Here is an 18,510-nt window from a genome sequence, read left to right on the forward strand (position 1 = left end):
CCCCTACATTTTTTGTGGGGGTGCGAGTGTTAAGTAACCCGAAACTAATCACTGTCACAGAAGGGGTCAACTGCGGGGGTCAACTAGCTTTCAAAAGATATCAGAAGAAACTCACTCTTCATCTTATATTATGCTTTTTCTCTTTCTAAGATAAACTTAAAAAATATTTTTTTTAACTCTAAAACGACTTTATTTATTTTCAAAATAGTTTTATCATTTTATTTAACATGCACTTTTTCTAATTATATCTTGAATTGTTTATTATTTTGATTTGATTCTTAACAAATAAACACCGGGGTTATTTGTTATTTGTCACAAACAAATTGAAACATCAAAATTGAAAACTATTCGATTTAATTATCACAAAATTTTAAATCATATTAAGACAGATCTAAATTCCGATTATATCACTTAACTTATTCAAATAATTTAGCTCGGATACATTTAAAACTTCACCCACAAACTCATATTCATCATTTTTACTTACATTATTTCTACTCAGTTATAGTTACTTTAAAAACTTATCGCCAAAGATATTATTTAACAATAATACAAAAGAAATTCCTTATTGATCTAAAGCAGTTATTTAGTATAAATTTATTAAACTGCACATTTTGAAAGCGCAGTTTTATATGAAGTTTATTTTAAAGGAATAAAGGAAAACATAACTTATTAAAAAGCGAAAATATTTTATTTATCAGCTTTTGCTTGTTAAAAGGTATTTATATTTTATCAAATAATTTTTATCAAGTAATATCTTGTGATTACTTTAATAAAGGAACTTCATTTTTAATTTTAGGCCTTTAACTTAAAATTATTATAACCCTAATAACAAAGAATGATGGTAAAAGTGGGTAATGAACGCATTTTATTTGTAAATGTCGTAAATAAAAGGACAAATAAATAACTTACAAAAGTATAACTTATTTCTAAGAAATTCCTTAAAAACTATCTTTGATAAGCTTTATAATTTTCTAAACGTAGAAGTAATATTATAAGAAAATTGATGTAACTCTTTCATTTCAGTTTTGAGGATTCATAAAAAATACCATCATTTCTGTCGTAAAAATAAATTATAACATTTTCGACTAATAAGCTGAAGTGACAGTTTAAATTTATTTTTCTAATAGATCATTTCGATGGATCATTAAAAACAACAAAATAAAACAATTCTATGTTATTTTACATTTTAGTACATAGATTTGTGAGACTGCTCACTGTAATTAATATAAAGATTTATCAAAATAATCGAAATTAATTTATAAAAAAGTACGATAACGAAATTTTTGAAAGAAAAGGCATTTATTGGTTTTCATTAAAACTTACAACATAACAACAGATTGAGACAAGTTTACTTTACAAAATTTTATTAAATACAAAAATACAGAAAATTATGGTTATCTGGGAGATATATTCATATAGATGGCATGCTGGCTAACCCTGGGAAGTTTTCGTGTTTTTCCTCTTTATGTAATGCTAATGACGGTTAGTTTTCTTATATTTTAATTAACTATAATTACACTAATTAAAGTTTGCAGTATAGAAATTTCTACTAAAACTCTTCTCCATGAATGGCAAAAGAGGGTCAGGGAAGAGAAATTAAAATAACACATTGATTACATACTTTGTTCTAGCAAAAAATTATGAATAAAAGTTACATTATACACTTTTAATATGAATTCGAAAAATTTCTCATTATTAAATACATAAGATATTGCATAATTACTACTCTTAATATATATTTTTAGAATATTGCGAAAAAAAGTTTTAAAAAGTGTATTAATTAGGAATTACCGATTAGGGAATCAACTAAGGAATCAGGTCTGAAAACATCAAAACCAGTTTGACTGTCTGAAGTAACAAAGAGTAACTTAACTCTAAGTATTACAGCTTATTTTTATTTTTTAATTTATCGTGATGAAATTTCGTGGTGTTTATAATAATCACATTTCTCAATCTTTTTATTTCATCTGGCAATCAAACTGGTTTCAATATTTTCAATGTTGCTTTCCTAAGCATCGATTCATTATATTTTGATACCGTTTGTATTTTTCTCTCGTGAATATTAATTATGACCACTAATGTTCTTTTACTTCCCTTTTTTTTTTTAAAGAATTTTAAAATACATGCGTGTATTTTCATATTTTTCTTCATTTGCTGATTAAAATGAAAATTTCATAATACTTTAGTGTTCTTGTGTATTTACATTAAAGCCCTAAAAACAGGGTTAAGTGCTTGTTCATGTTTGGATGATGCGTGGTCTTGTGTACTAGCTATTTTTTTTTCCTTACCGTGAAAAAACATACTATCCCAGCTATTGGAGTAATTAAAACTATTTACGGAATGAAAAAATTGGAACCTTTTAAATTTTTTTAATGTAAATGTTTTTTTAAACCTACAAATGAGTGTACGATATATTTTTAAAAAAAAAAAAGGAAAACGGCGGTTTTGTGATGCTTTATAGCATATTGGAAGATCTTTACGTCATTTATTCGATTTTAATTAATCTCACTTTATTCAGCAGCTAATTTTTTTAATTCTGAAACATCTTTAAAAAACAAGAAACAAAGTTTAAAAAAAGGGGAATAATGTATTTAAAAAATAAATTCCACTCTCAAAATGAATAAAAACAAGAAAATTATTACTACTAAATAAATAAAATGTATATAGAATGAACGAATTATCAGCAAATATAATTTTCATAATAAATTACAAGCTTATAACTAAAGAGAAAGCTATCGGTTTTTAAAGCGTTCCCCATATCAGTTCTTCAGAAGGACAGAGAGAGAGAGAAAAAGATTTTCAAAAGGGGGCAAGACCTCCCACCGAGAAGATTAGTGAACTTGGGGGTGGAAGTTGCCTTCCTCCCTTACTCAAAGGTAGAAAGTGACTTGTGTTTCAAAGGCAATATTACAAAAAGTAATAAAGATAAAAAAAATTAACCTACATTTTCGTGGATAGGAAAGATTGAAAAAATTATTAGTATTTTTTTTTAATTGATCACTCCGATTCTTGAACAAGAAAAATCGATTCAAAGTATGACAAGCCCGCCATAGACTTTACATGTTAAAAGAAGATTTGAGGAGTCTGCTTGGTGCAACACTTTTCTCCCGGCAACCACGATTCATGACCCTGATTTTCTGCTCTTTTGAGCGCGCCCCGTGTTCTTTGTTCGCCAAGGGCCCAACCAACCAGGCTATACCGGTCCCTAGAAAGATGTCTCGCAGACACCATTGTCCCCTGTAAATTACCTTGTGCTCTAAATGTCACATTTTTTATATCTTAAGTGACCATTTTATATAGTGGTTCCCCAGTTTATATTCTGAGTAAGTAAAGAATGAGTTTTTATCTAGAAAACTTTTAGTATTACGTTCGTTTTTTTATGTCGTTGAAGCGCAAAGGGTTAGATTTAAAAATATTTAACATTAAACCACCAGAATACTTCTCAATTATGTACTTCCATTAAATATTTAATAAATATAAATATTTAATTAATAATTAGAAATGGAAATCTTTAGAACTATTACAAATTCTTTCAGTGGCATAACTACATATATAACACTCATAATTTCAAAATTATGATGTTAAATTTTAAGTGTTGGCGAAATTTTCAAAAACGTCGTTTACTGTACCCATTTGTGCATTGTTCATTCTAAAAGGACGGTGTATTAAAAAAAAGAAAATGCGTCAAGATTTTTATTTTTAGAACTTTTTCACAGGAGCAAGGTAGTCCTGTCTTTCCTAATATATTAAAAATATTAATATTTTGATTTAGATCTGAAGTGAAAGTTTTCTTTTCTTTAAAAAAATAAAGAAGTAGAGAACAGAAAGAACTATCCAGTTTGAGTGTACCACCTTTTTAATGTAGTTGTTTTTGTATAGAGATCATTTTCAAAAATGTAATGAAATGTTTGTCAATTATGTCTATAAAAAATGAAACTTTTTACCCATATTAAGATTAAACAAAATATTTGTATTACCAACTTATTTTAATAATATAAATTTTTTGCGGTTTAAGGGATGCCACAGATGACTATAATTGTTAAAAGTGGTAGAAACTCAATTCATTCTTGTTTATTTATTCAGTTGTAACTACCACTAGGACTTACATTTCAAATTATTCATATTTAAAACATTAATAATCATTCACTGGTAACTTTAAAATAATTTGTTATTTTATTCTCCTTTAATCAAATTTGAATTTCATTAGACACAACTTTTTGCATATGTAATCGCCCGTGGCAATCTTGCCGTGTAATTTTTAAAATGAAGTAAAATCTTGAAGTTAAATATTTTGATGGAATTAAAACCTTTAATTATTAATTCAACCAACTCCGGTATAATGAATTTTGGTTGAATATTTCAAATGAGCAGCACATTACTGCTGCTAAATATCGTGAATTCTAACTGAAAATTTCTACTTGAGCCTCCACACGGTTTTTTGTAGGTAGTCTGATCAGATCACTATGAAGGTAAAGCAATTAGTGAACGAACCATTTAATATTAAATCTATTAAAAATTAGAAAGTGGTAGCAAATATATGTCTAAAATTTATGAATATAATTGGTTTGTTTTATTTACTTATCAACCACTACAGATTCAATTCTCAAATATATATGATAAATTTCTCTCAAGTACTTTTAAAATAGAATTTGGGTTCATGCGCACTAGTGGTTCGCTTTTTAAACAATCTGCGCAGACTACTTATTTGAAACCGTGTGGAGGCTGAATGCGATATGATGTAGCAGGAATGTTTTTGAAATTTTTTAATATTTTTTTTAATCTCAGAAGCATCAGTTGGATTTATTTCTTTAATTCTTCGGTGTTTTTGAAGAAACTACATGAACCGAAGTTTGAGATTGAGCGTTCGTCAAATTACTATTTTCGGTCAAACTACTATTTCGTTTCTTTAACACGTTCACGCCGGGAAAAGTGAAAATACTGGTCGAAGAACTATTTCAATATTAGACAATATTCGGGAGGAGTTAATCTATTCTCAACAATAACAATTCACTCTAAGGAAATTTATCACGGCGAAGAAGCAATTCAATATAAAAATTGCATCCGTTAAAAACAATTGGTTGTTATGGATTTTTATTATTCCCGGGAAAAAACTAAAAAATGAAATTTATTTGTTACCAGTTTTTACTCTGGTGCGCCGCCAAGATGAGACAATCTAGCGTGACCCACCGGTGGGTCACCCCGGCATGAACGTGTTAAAGACAATTCAAAACTATCTTAATTTATTCAGTAAGTTGAAAAGCTCAGTTTCGTATTCTGAATAATTTTCTTCGTCGCAAACAACTAAGATGTCTTTGAAAAGATCCGAAACTTCCAAATTGAATTCACTTTTTTGACGTAAACAAAGATCAGAATGTTCAACGCTAAGTTCAGTATTTTGCAACAAGTCAGAGATAGAATTAGTTACCCTAGTAACTTTACTTTTAGCTACTTTTTTCAGCTTAAGCAGCTCTTCTAATAATTTTGGCATATTGAATGCTCGTGAAAAGTAATTCAAAGCCCTAACTAAAATTTAATTTCGATGGCTCCGGCTCGACGGACCAGAATGTGGGGAATACTAACATGAATTAGACTAATATGAGCCATCGAATAACTAAATAAAACTAAATTACCGAAATAAACTATTTATTAAAAACTTTAAAATTAAAAACTGAATTAGAACATACTTCAAACTTCCAAAGTAGTTGGGGAAAAAGGCTCTGTGCCCTGAAACTCGCTTAAAGCCAAAGTAAACTGCTGTAGCGAAATCGCTAATCCTATTGAAGCAGGCAAAAATATTCTAGTTAGCAAGAGTTTCAGAGCGCATGCGTAACAAATCAACAAATAAGAAAAGATTTCTCCTAATAAGTTATCGTTATATTATTCAACTACGGCTGAACAATCGTTAACATGTATATTTTTTCATTGTCTTTGTCAAATTCTGTATTAGGCAAAAATTGTTCCTCCATAGAGTCTGCAAATATTCAGCCTTTTCATTGCCTGTGTAAATAAAGCCATTTTTTTTATCATTGGTTTACTAACTTGTTGTGGTTGTTTTAGAACTCTCGCCATTTGCCAAATTGATTTGTCCTTCAAATTCCAATGATTAGATTTTTGTGTTCCCATTGTTCTTGCAGTCTTTTTTTAATTAGTTTATTGAGTTGTTCTACTTCAATTTAATATTTTGGATTTCCTGTCTTCTGATAGTTCTTTCTACGTTTGATTTCTGCTATTAAGGATAATAACAGAAATTAAGGATTAAATTTTCAAATAAATAAAAAGGATATAATTACTTAGGATTAAATTTTTGATGTTTATTGTAAGTTTAAGAAAATATGGAATGAAATGAAAAGTAATTGTTGCTTTATTATAGGCTTCCATGATTATAAACTGAAGATCGAATTAAGGTTAGGTTAAGTTCATCAGTGCGATAATTTGTTCATCTCTTTGCAAGATATTACGGTATGATCGCCGATCTGTTTTTGAAATATTCCTCTTTTCCTATGCTAAAGTAGGTGCCGATTGTGAATAAAATTGAGAGATGATCAAAAAACAGTTCATTAAATACACAGACAGCTATTGGGAGATCGGTATTTGAAATAGCTAAGTCAAGAATGTCAGGTCTATGGTTTTCATTATCCGGGAAATACGTTCGTTCAGAAGGATTGTTTTGATGCTTTAGTTGAGCTATAAACGCTTTCTTATTGACTTCTTAGTTCTTCATATTCCTGCTTTCTTTGTTGTTCATGTTGCTTGTTAAGAGCATTGATACTTTTCGTCGAGTTAAAAACTAAATCATACATGTTTGCAGAGCCGGATTATACCTTTCGTAGGCCCTTGGCATAGCCGTTTTTGGGCCCTCCCCTCCTTCCCCTACCCCTCCCCTCTTTTCAAAATATATGCTAAAATTTTTTTGCATATTTTTTTACATTTTTATTAATATGGATTTTAATTTACAAATTTGTTTATCGAACTTTATCTGCAATACCGACATACTGCCGATATTGCAGTTGGCATCGCTCGCACTTATGTCTATTGAATACGACATTTTGCGTAGTTTGGAATTCGACAGCATAATACAAGATTTCGTTGAATCCAAAAATCGCAAAAAAGTAATATATTAGATCATAAGATTCTGCAAAATAATTTATTACCGAAAAATATTATATTTTTATTTGTATCTTCATAATTTTGTGCAAAATGCACTTGTTGTTTTTAAAGCTAAATTATTTTTGTCAACAAATTTTTTTCTCCCAAGTTTTTCGTAGGCCCCTGAATTTCGTAGGCTCTAGGCACGTGCCTAGTGTGCCTATAGGTTAATCCGGCCCTGCATGTTTGTCATATCTTTGTACCATGCACTTTTCTTTTAAGAGAGCATCTATGATAAGCGCTGTTTGCCCGATTCTTGACTCATTCTCTACGCATGAAAATGATTCCCTCTAAACTTTTTCAAAATCCATCAATCGTCGCTAACTTTACAAGATTGACATAAATTAACGTAGTGATGTGCCTTTGATATTTAGTTTATTCCCTTACTTTTGACTTGACTTGATAGGAGTTTGCATGCATCTCATCTACAAGTAACCTTTCGGTGAGTGTGTGTGACTAGTTGCATACCTGCCAACTTTTACGCATGTAAAGTAAAATTTTATTTATATATTTAAAGTCGTAGAAAAATGTATGCTTTCTAGTATATATTCCATCCATTTATAAACTTAATTTTTAATCTTTTTGACCACCACTATTTTTTAAAAAATTAAGCATATAAATAAATTATCCTATACTGTATCGTTAGATCATATGTTATCTATTTCAGATTATTAAGATGAATGCTAGTTTTTGACCCTCGAAGGGATTAAAAATTGGCATACATAGGCAAGGGAAAGTGATTCTTGGTTTAAGAAAATCATTTTATTGAATCATGGTTTTCACCCGCCACTATTTCCAAATAATTCGAAAGCTAATAGCACTTTGTTATAGGCAAGTTGTGCTATACCGTTTAATAAGTAAGCAGAACTTGGCAATTTTAGTTAGTAGCTGTTAACCGTTATTTAAATAATATGGCTCGCCCGGAACAGTTGGCATGTCTGTACTGTCAAATCTAGTTTTTTCTCTCACTAATGACCATTTCTATATCTATATGTTTAATTTATTCTTATGTAATGGTGTATAAAATAATTTCAAATGAGTTTTTTTAAAATTCAAGAATGAAATAGAGAGGAAAAAATCTTGCTATCATTTTATATCTCCAAATAAAATAAAGTACGAAATAAAAAATTAGCCAATATTATCTTTAGTCGCATATACTATTACATCTTTAGAAGTTTGTATTATTATTTTTTATTTTGTTGAGAAGGCGACCGTCCTGTGTAGGGGCAAGGAACTGTCCTTGCATCAGAAAGGTTCTGGGTTCGAATCCCGGGCAAGGAATGGATGTTCTTTCCTTCTCTGTACTTTCTGTCCTCACAGTGGGAGCGACGTTGGCCCACCTAATATGGTGCCCCTGAAAAAGAGGCCAACAAAATAGCCCTATATATGCCTAAATTGACGGATGTTAGCACAGGTGGGCACTGGGGAAAAATATATATATATTTTGGTGACAAATCTTTGTAATTTTAATGTGATAACACCACTTGTATATTAATGTTATTATCTTGGTTTAAAGAAGTATGACAGTCAGTCTATATAAATAATTTGAATAAACATATATAAATACAAACAATATTGTTCCACAGCTCAAACAATTTCTGTTTTTAATTGTTATATCGCTACCACTACATAGAACTTTAACTAGAACATGTAAAAAAAAGACTGCTATTTAGGTGTTGCCACACTGTGCCGGTAAGGGTTAACGTAAGTTTCCTAACACTTTTAAAATCTTTACCGGACTATAAGAGATGAGATGGACTCATGGTAAAACCTCATGGCTGACTGGGAATCTAACAGACGATAAAAATCTTGAATGTTTGCTGTTGTTGACAATTGCTTTTCGACATTTTTCTTACGAATTTAAATTTTTTTTATAACCGTCTTTGAACAGCCGGAATTTTTTTAAAAAAAAATCGGATTTTGGGGTTTATATATATATATATATATATATATATATATATATATATATATATATATATATATATATATATATATATATATATATATATATATATATATATATATATATATATACGACTACTAATGTTCAACTCTGTAACCTTGCAATTTTGAACACAATCCAGAAGGGAAGGGAACTCCTGGATCAAGTATTGGGAGAAATTTGCCTTCATGGAGGACTTTTTAATGGAACTAACCGGCATTTGGGTTACATGGAGAGGAAAACCTCCCACTGTTAGTCTGACGGCAAGAGGACTCTCACCCATGGACCGTCTACCACTGAGGATATTTCGCGTCAGCACTGTTGTCGGTGCAAGCCGGATGCGGAATTCGTATCGACCAGCCATCGCTGGGATTCGAACCCGGTTAACCTCATTGGAAGGCGAACGCTATATCTCCTGAGCCATCACGGCTCTTGCGGATTCAATTCTAATGTTTTGCTTTACTTTTTGTTTTACGGGATTGTGATAAAAAAGGATTAATGACTAATTTTCTTGTTTAGACATCAACGGCCGAGTGGTGAGATCACGAAATTCTACGAGGATCACGAGGATATTCTACGTATATCTCGTGGACTCGGATTCTAGCATTCGACATATGTCGAATTCAGGTGTGCTCGAACTTCCAAAAGCGAGCCCAAACTTATTTTTAGTGACAGCTGGATTAATCGTTATTTTATTGCTACTTAAAGGGGGGAAGGACTAAAGCGTCTAGGTCAGCTGCTTCAAAAAGCAGATCCAATTGCAAACCGAAAGTGTTAATATACAGCTATTAACTGGTGTTTATTGAAAAGTACTTACCCTAGCAAGTCCAACATTAGGAAAAGCTTCATAGATCATCTCCTCCCCTACTCCACTTCGACCTGCTTTTTGACCTTTCAATATCCTAGCCGCTGCGATTGTTGCCAGGTTCATTCCATCTCCCACAATTAATACTATATTTTTAGCAACATTACTGTTCGTTTTTCTTCTTAGTGTGCGCTGCAATACCAGTTGGGCTTTTTCATTAAATAATTCTGGATCACCTGAAAATATATAATTAGTAGAGTAACACCTAAAAAGGTCTACCTCCAGCTTCATCCCAATAAATACCCTTTCTTTTTAGTTAGAGGTTAAAAACTGTATGAACTCATGTATTGTATTCAACTTGCGAAAAGGCAACAAAGGGAAACATAATTACTGTTATCGGCACAACTGAGATTTCGATTTTTCATAGGTTTATGAATATCGAGCGAGACCAAAACCCAACTTACTGTACTATTATTTTAGAAGTTGTAAAAAAAAAGAAAAAAAAAATTTTATATATAAAAAGTACAATCCCTTTTTTCGGAATACTTTTATCCTGAGTTGTATAAATTACAAACCAATAGCAAAGATTAGAAGATGCAAAGTTGAAATGGCTTTAATCGTACGTAAATATAAGTTAAAAATAGAACTTCGTCTGCATGCATCCCTCATAACTTGCAAAATCTGAACAATTAGTTCTATCCACATGATTTTAATTTCATTCGATTCAAAATTAAAAAAAGAATCCATTGCCATCGGGCTCATCGTGGGAAGTTTACCGTGAATTTTCACTCCATGTAATGCAAATCACGGATAATATCATTTTCACTCAAAAATTCTTCATTCGAAACTGTTCAAAATCTGTGATCCATGTTTTAAACTCTTTGAGATCCACTGAAACTTCTCGGTACCTTACTAGAAAGATTATGAAGGGTCAGATAATTTTAATCTGAATGAGGGGGATTGGAGTTTAATTTTCGTTCTATATAAGTCAGAATATAGATCAAGACCTAATACAAAGCTTAATTTGAATAAAATTTTAAACTTGAAACATAATTATCATTAATTACAATTAGCGTTGCTCCAAAGTTGTTGTAGTTTCTAAAACGAAATTGAGTAAAATTAATGTTTCTAATTAAACCGTCTGTTTTTTTTTCCTCAAAATAGTGAATTTATTTTACGGGTTTGAAATCTAGGTTCATGAAATCGACTCACTATTTCAAATTATTACTACTGTGTATGTAATGTTATTAAACGATTTCAAAATACTTCGATATGTAAACCATATGTAAATAATAACCATATGTAAACAGTCTTTCTTTTAGCCGAAGATGGTTTGGAAAATTTTACATTGCAAAACTTTTGGCACAGTTTGAAAGATCATACTTAAAGCTTTTAGAAATCGTGTCTTTTTCATCAAGGCGATATTTGCATCTACTAAAATCAGTGCATGAAGTTAAAAGCATCTTTACTTTTTTTTCTAACACCACTACAATTAAAAAAAACTTTTTAATATAAAAATTGCAATTCGTTTTCGAACTTTTGAGAGTGTAAGTTTTAAAGCCAAGTTAATAGGAACGTCCCCTTCTCATTTACATGTGCTAACGTTTCCTATGTAAAATCTTCCTAAACATATGCTGCTATGAGAAAGATCGTTTACATATTGTTAGAATCGCACTAGTTCCTTAATTTTGTAAAACCCCATTATTTCTTAGCTGGCAATTTGCATGAATTTTTAGCCAGATTTTATATTTAAAGTGGTAGAAAAATTTATATTTTATTTTCATATTTTGAATTAATAATTATTTTTTTAAAATGATTCGGACTAGTAATTTCATACATGAAGAAAATTAAATATAAAGACATAACAATCACCGATGGTGTGTTTAACTTCTGGCAAAACGAAAAAAAATATTTTTGCCTACAATTGTAATTCAGTTGCCAACTAACTACCACTTGGGAAAATTATTTTTGTTCATATCAATAACTAGTAATTATAATACAGTAATTAAATATTATTATAAATAATAAATATCTCCTTTTTGAGAATCAGTGGTAGTTTTAAGATTATATTTTAGTTCAATTCTTACTTTTATCATAGTAGCTAAATATATGTAAGAATTAGTGAATTAAGCAATTTTTCAAGATTTAGAAAATGTGATTTAACTCACCTTTAATGAAAAGAACACTAGTGAAGCATAAAAATGGAATAATCCAAAACCCAAGATGATTCATATTGATGGAATGGAAGTGAAGTAAAAAGTAATAACCTAAATACGAATTAGCAAATATAATTATACAAACATCAGATTTAGATTTTTTTCTCACTATATTTAAAGCTATAAAAATGATTCTTTAAAAAATCTTCATTTACCAATTAAAAAGAGTTTGACTTCTTTTGAATTTATTTTTTATAACAGTATATATATTTATTTGATTTTATGTAACACATTAAATTTTACTTTTACCAGTAGAAAATTTCATCCGTTTTAAAAATATTCTAAAGAAAATGAACTTAGTCAAAAATCCTTTTTTTTAAATTTTCTGAAATTTTTTTTATTTTATAACCTAATAAAATTAGTTTCTCCATAACTAGGGCCTCCGTCGTCTAAGAGTATCTCCGTTTCACCAAACACTCCGTGGGAGTAGGGGGGCTTGTATCCTAGTGCTCTCTTTTTCTAATCTGTGCTATTTGAACCGCAGTAGCTCAGAGGTTAGAGCGATCGTCTTCCAATGAAGTGACCCAGGTTCGAATTCCAGTGGTGACTTGTTGATACGAATTTTGCTTCCAGCTCGCACAGACCACAGTACTGACGTAAAATATCCTCAGTTGTAGACGGTTCATGGGACAGAATCTCCTTGCCGTCAGGCTAACTGTGTGAGTTTTTCGTGGTTTACCTTCCCATATAAAGCGAATGAATTCATTAACATATATTTTCTCCACCGTGAGATGTAAATATTTGTAACGTTTATGTAAAAGTTTGGTAGTGTGCAAATATGATTAATAATTTCATGCAAAACCATTTTATGCTTAAATAAAATCTGTTCCATCCACATAAAACGTAAATTTAAGATTTCGATAATGCATAAGAGTTAATTGTATTCGTACGCAATTTATAAGGCGTGCCGTTCTTTATCGAATTAATTTGAATTTTTAAATTCATGCCGAAACTGAAGGTAAGAAAGTCTACTCATGGGGGATAGCAAATAGTAATTTCAGCGAGGTTGAAACAAAAACGAAATGGAAATCTAATAAATCCTTATTTAAAAAAGCGGGAAGTAAAACATCAAAACAAGATAAATTGTCCGTTGAAACTGCGAGGTTTCTCTAATCATCATCTTATAACTCTTCACAATTTCTTTAGTAATCAAACGGTTAATGCGTACACTTGTTTCGATTTATTTTTGAAAAGGATAATAAAAAAAACATAATAACTGTCATGACAAAGCGTTTTGTGTTTGACATAAATAAATCAATTTCAAATATCTACATAAAGCCGCGATGGCTATGGGGATTTAGCACTCACCTCCCAATGAGATGCCCAGGTTCGAATCCCAGCGTTGACTGGTTGATACGAATTCTGCTCCCATCTCAAGCCAGCCGAGCAGAGTGCTGACGTGAAATATATTATCAATGATAATGATCATGGCTTATTGTCCTCTTGCCGTCAGGCTAACCGTAGGAGGTTTTCGTGGTTTTTCTATACATATAACGCAAATGCGGATTAGTTCCAACGAATAGTCCTCCACGGAGACTAGTTTGTCCCAATGCGTGATCCTAAAGCTCCCTTGTCTTCTGGGTTGGGTTCAAAACTTCATACCTACCAACATTCACTCTTTTCGAGAATGGATTTTCCAAGTGGTAGTAAGACAATTACCGAAAAACAGTTTTACTCAAAAATATATTTGCATTTTAACCAGGTTGAAATTCGCTGTCGTAAGGACTAATATGCTTTTTATATATTTGTTGAAATTATTTATAAGTAGTGGTGGTCAAACTCATTTATAATTATTATTATAATTCAAAAAGTTTAGTGAAATAACATGAATTTCGCTAGCACTTTAAATATGAAAATAAAATCTTCTGGGAAAACCGGAAGAGTTGGCAGCTATGGAAATTGAACTTCGATGATCACATATTCAGAATTGGGTAGACTGTTCAACGTCTGTTATAAAATAAAATATAAAACCTGTGCTATCTGCTGCTCCAGTTGACTAGAGTTAGACTGAAAAGAGGGAAAACTGGTAGTAAAACCATTTCTTTTTAGCATATTGTCTTGAAGAGTATACAGAGATGCCAACTGCTCCGGACAAGCCGAAATAATTAAAAGAACGGTACATACTACAAAGTAAATTTTGCAAATTTTTAACTATTTTTGCTTGCTTTTTAAAAGGTATAGCATGACATAATTATTTCAAAGTGGTGAATTGTATAAGCCTATAAATTATTTAGAAATAGTGGTGGATAAAAATCTACTAAATTGAATTTATTAAACCAAGAATCACAATTGATAAACTACCACTTTAAAATATATATTTACTGTCGAGAGCAAGTTGGCATCTCTGAGTATATACAGGCCTGCCAGCTACTGCGCGCTTTGAAAAATATTTTATAGAGTGGTAGACACTTAAAAACAAATGCTTTCAGAAATTGTGATAATTTTGCCAGCATTTTAAAAGCTTTACTGCGAAAGAGCAGCAACTAAGTACAGAGATGCCAACTGCTCCGTACTTTAAAAATCGGTAAAGAACAACAAGCTAAAATTGGCAGGATTTGGTAAATTTTCTTGACTTTTTAAAACGCTCAACTAACAGCAAAGTGACGTAATAATAAAGAAATTGGATTATTTAGAAGCAGTGAGTAAAACTGCTATAAATCGAATTTACTTAACCAAGAATCGTGCATTAACCCTTTCGCGCTGACCGTCACAAATATGTGCCAGTATAAAACCGTATCAACCAGGGTAAAAAGATAAAACTAGTAATCAAACTAATTCTTTAGCAGTTTATTTGTGGGCGGAGTTATAATTGTTTGATTTATTTAATTCACCATTACTTTGTTCAAAATAAAACTATTTAGTTGTACTTTGAATTAGCATTGATTATATATATGATTAAACTAACAATAATTAAAGTAAAAGCAAAGTAAGTCTGTCAAATTAGAAACGACTACATTTAAGTTACCGTTTTTTATTTAATTACATCCTGATTCTGATTTTGTACGAATGCTTTTCTGAATCACCCGTCCCCAAGGGGTTAAAAGGCTATTACTCGAAAAAATTTATCCGCTTTCCGGAGCAAGTTGGCATGCCTAAAAGTTGCATCGCAAATGAATTTTTAAATCATGGTATGGATAATAAGATTAAGTGAATAAAAAATAATGCATTAAAACATGAACATAGCTACCACTAGAATAAATTTTTTCTAAAAGCTTGGAGAGTTTGGCAGACCTGTATACGAAGCTTTCATCCCTGAACCTATTAACAAAGGTTTATAAGCCATACTTTGTAAATATTATACGAGCTTGGTTATTTTTGAGATTTCATTATAGTTTTTGTAGTGTGATATGAAATCACTTTTGCTCTAATGTTACATAATTATTTTGACGTCTTTATAAGTTCAAAGTTTTTAATAAAAAGAATCCAGAAGAGAAGGGAACTCTTAGATACTTTAACTCAAGTAGTGGGAGAAAATTGTATCGTAGAGAATTTTTTGATGGAAATAAACCTAATTTGCGTTACATGGAGAGGAAAACCCAGGGATGCCAACTTGCTCCGGACAGCAAATATATATTTTGAAGTTGTAGTTTATCAATTGTGATTCTTGGTTTAATAAATTCAATTTAGTAGATTTTTATCCACCACTATTTCTAAATAATTTGTAGGTTTATATGATTCACCACTTCAGAGTGCTTATGTACAACTGTGGCAGGAAAAAATCGCCTCCCTCTGCACTACCGACAACTCTATATGGAAAATGGCCAAGAAACTGAAAACAACTCCTCAAATAGACAGACCAATAAATGGACCATCAGGCACAGCTTACTCAATATCAGAAAAAATCGAAATATTCGCAGATTCACTTCAAAATCAATTTTCACCAAATATCAACTCTGACCAAAATCATCACAATATCATCACAGAAGAAGTTAATAATTTTCAAACTGAACACCTCATCCCAGAAACAATAAATTCAACCAATAATCAAGAAGTTAGCTGCATCATACAAAAACTGAAAAACAATAAAGCTCCAGGTGAGGACGGGATAAAGAATAAGATGATAAAACTATTACCAAACAACTACATCTGCAAAATCACGCATATTTTTAATGTCTGCCTTGTTCATAATTACTACCCACAAATCTGGAAAAACGCATCAGTCATTCTATTTCTCAAGAAAAATAAGAACCCAACCTGCCCTGAGAGTTATCGCCCAATCAGTCTACTTAACATACTTGGAAAAATATATGAAAAAATCATCTACAATAGAATAAAACCACTTCTTACAGCCCTCCCCGACGAACAGTATGGATTCCGACAAAAACTAGATACCACCAAACAGTTACTCCGAATAATAGACTATACTGGCAGAGCAATCATAAATAAAGAAACCATAGCCTTCCTGATGATCGACATATCCAAAGCATTTGATAAAGTATGGCACACTGGTACAATATATAAACTCATACAGCTGAATTTTCCACCCGGCATAATCAAACTCCTATCCTGCTATCTTTGTAATAGAACATTTCAAATCACCATCAAAAACAAAAAATCCACAAAGAGAAACATCACAGCCGGAGTACCACAGGGCAGCATTCTGGGACCGATATTATACATATTATACACTTATGATTTTCCTATAAACAAAGCCGATTATAACAGCATAACAGCCTATTACGCAGACGATACCGGTATTATTATTAAATCCAGAAACCCAAATCATGCTCTTCAAAAACTACAAGACCATATAGGCGAAATAGAAGACTGGTGCTTAAAATGGAAAACTGCAGTAAATGCTGGAAAATCACAAATATTAATTATACAAAAAAGAAGAATTAAAATACTTCCACAACTTCAACCAAAAATGTTCAACATACCAATACCAATAGTTAAAAAAGCAAATTATTTTGGTCTTATAATCAATAGCAAACTCACCTGGAATGATCACATCAAAAGCACAATAGATAAAGCAAATGCAGCAATAATAGCCATACAACCATTAATATATAATCAGAATATGTCACTTAAACTAAAGAAGCTACTATATACAGCAATGATCCGCCCAATACTTACCTATGCCTCACCTGCCTGGACAACGATACCTCAACATCTACTGAAGAAATTAAACCAATGCCAAAACAAGATCCTTAGAAAAATAACCTGTGCAGGATGGTTCATCCGGAATACCAATATTCATGCAGACCTAAAAATACCAACTCTATCACAGCATATATACAAGCTAAACGCAGATTTTTTCGATAAAGCCATAGAATGTAAAGCAGCAAATTTTAATGAAATCTTTAAATTTGAAAATTATATCAAAGATAAAAACTACAGACCAATAGCTGCACATTTCACCTCCGACGCCTCATATCATAACTATCAAAACAAATAATTTCATCAACCTTTCTGAAAATAACGTTTACTCATGCTGATACAATTCTGAACAACTCCAAAATCAAACAAACACAGTTTAGAGCAAGCTGCTCAATTTATTTTTGATTCCTTTTTAGTTATTCAAGCAAAGAGCTTGAAACATTCATAAAAGCAACTCCATTGCCTGCTTACCTCATTGCTCAACCAAAACTGTTCAAAAATTCCAGATGAATGGGATAGGGGCCGTTTCGCGGCCCAGGTGCCCAGTAAAATCTAAACACTAGGACTAGTGCTTATGTAATGCTACACCTTTTAAGAAACAAGCAAAAATAGTCAAATATTTGCGAAATCTACTTGTAGTAATTTACCGCTTTTTTAATTATTTTGTCTTGTCCGGAGCAGTTGGCATCTCTGAAAACCACGGAAACCTCCCATGGTTAGCCTGATGGCAAGCGGACTCTAACCCTTGATGCGTCTACCATTGCGGATATTTTACTGCAGCACTGTGGTCAGTGTAAGCCAGGTGCCGAATTTGTATTGACTAGCCATCCCTGGGATTCGAATCCAGGGCACCTCATTGGGTGGAGAGCATTCCCTAGTCTGCAATAAACTCCATATGACAAAGAAATCCAAATCCATACAACCAAAAAAAAAGTTAATCGAAAAATAAAACGTCTGCACATTTAGGTGTACACTTCAAAACCCAGATGAAAGAAAATGTGACCGACGTGTGTCAAGTTATTTAAGCGTAACGCGTTTGTCAATTTTTTCGTTCTATCTGTTTACTTAACCTCTGCAATCTCCTGATATATTTTGTTTAGGGCCTATTCTTTAGGCGCGCCTTAGAAATTGTTTTACACTGGAATAAACTTAACTTAGTTTTAAAAATAAATTAAATTAAATTTCAGGAAAAAAAATGCAAGGAAAAGTGAGGTAAGACCGGGTAGCTAAGATTCGAAGGCCTATTGGAGCTAGACTGTTAGACGTGAAAACGGTCAGATTTAATCAAAATATCCATT

General features: G+C 31.5%; 1 protein-coding gene across 2 annotated transcripts in view; it reads right to left on the reverse strand.

Moving 5' to 3' along the window:
- Positions 1–18,510, reverse strand: part of LOC107447662 (alkaline phosphatase) — a 37,506-nt gene that overhangs the window by 16,032 nt on the left and 2,964 nt on the right. For both annotated transcript variants that reach the window (XM_071186370.2, XM_087151142.1), the window contains exons 2-3: positions 12,065–12,163; positions 9,909–10,132 (exon numbers count right to left, since the gene is read on the reverse strand). In XM_071186370.2, the coding sequence (XP_071042471.1) occupies positions 9,909–10,132; positions 12,065–12,128 (288 nt within the window). In that variant the 5' untranslated portion in view covers positions 12,129–12,163. The remainder of the gene's footprint in view (positions 1–9,908; positions 10,133–12,064; positions 12,164–18,510) is intronic.

This window comes from Parasteatoda tepidariorum, chromosome 9 (assembly GCF_982258835.1).
Source record: "Parasteatoda tepidariorum strain Cologne lab strain chromosome 9, Ptep-v5.0, whole genome shotgun sequence".
NCBI classification, from domain to species: Eukaryota; Metazoa; Arthropoda; class Arachnida; order Araneae; family Theridiidae; genus Parasteatoda; species Parasteatoda tepidariorum.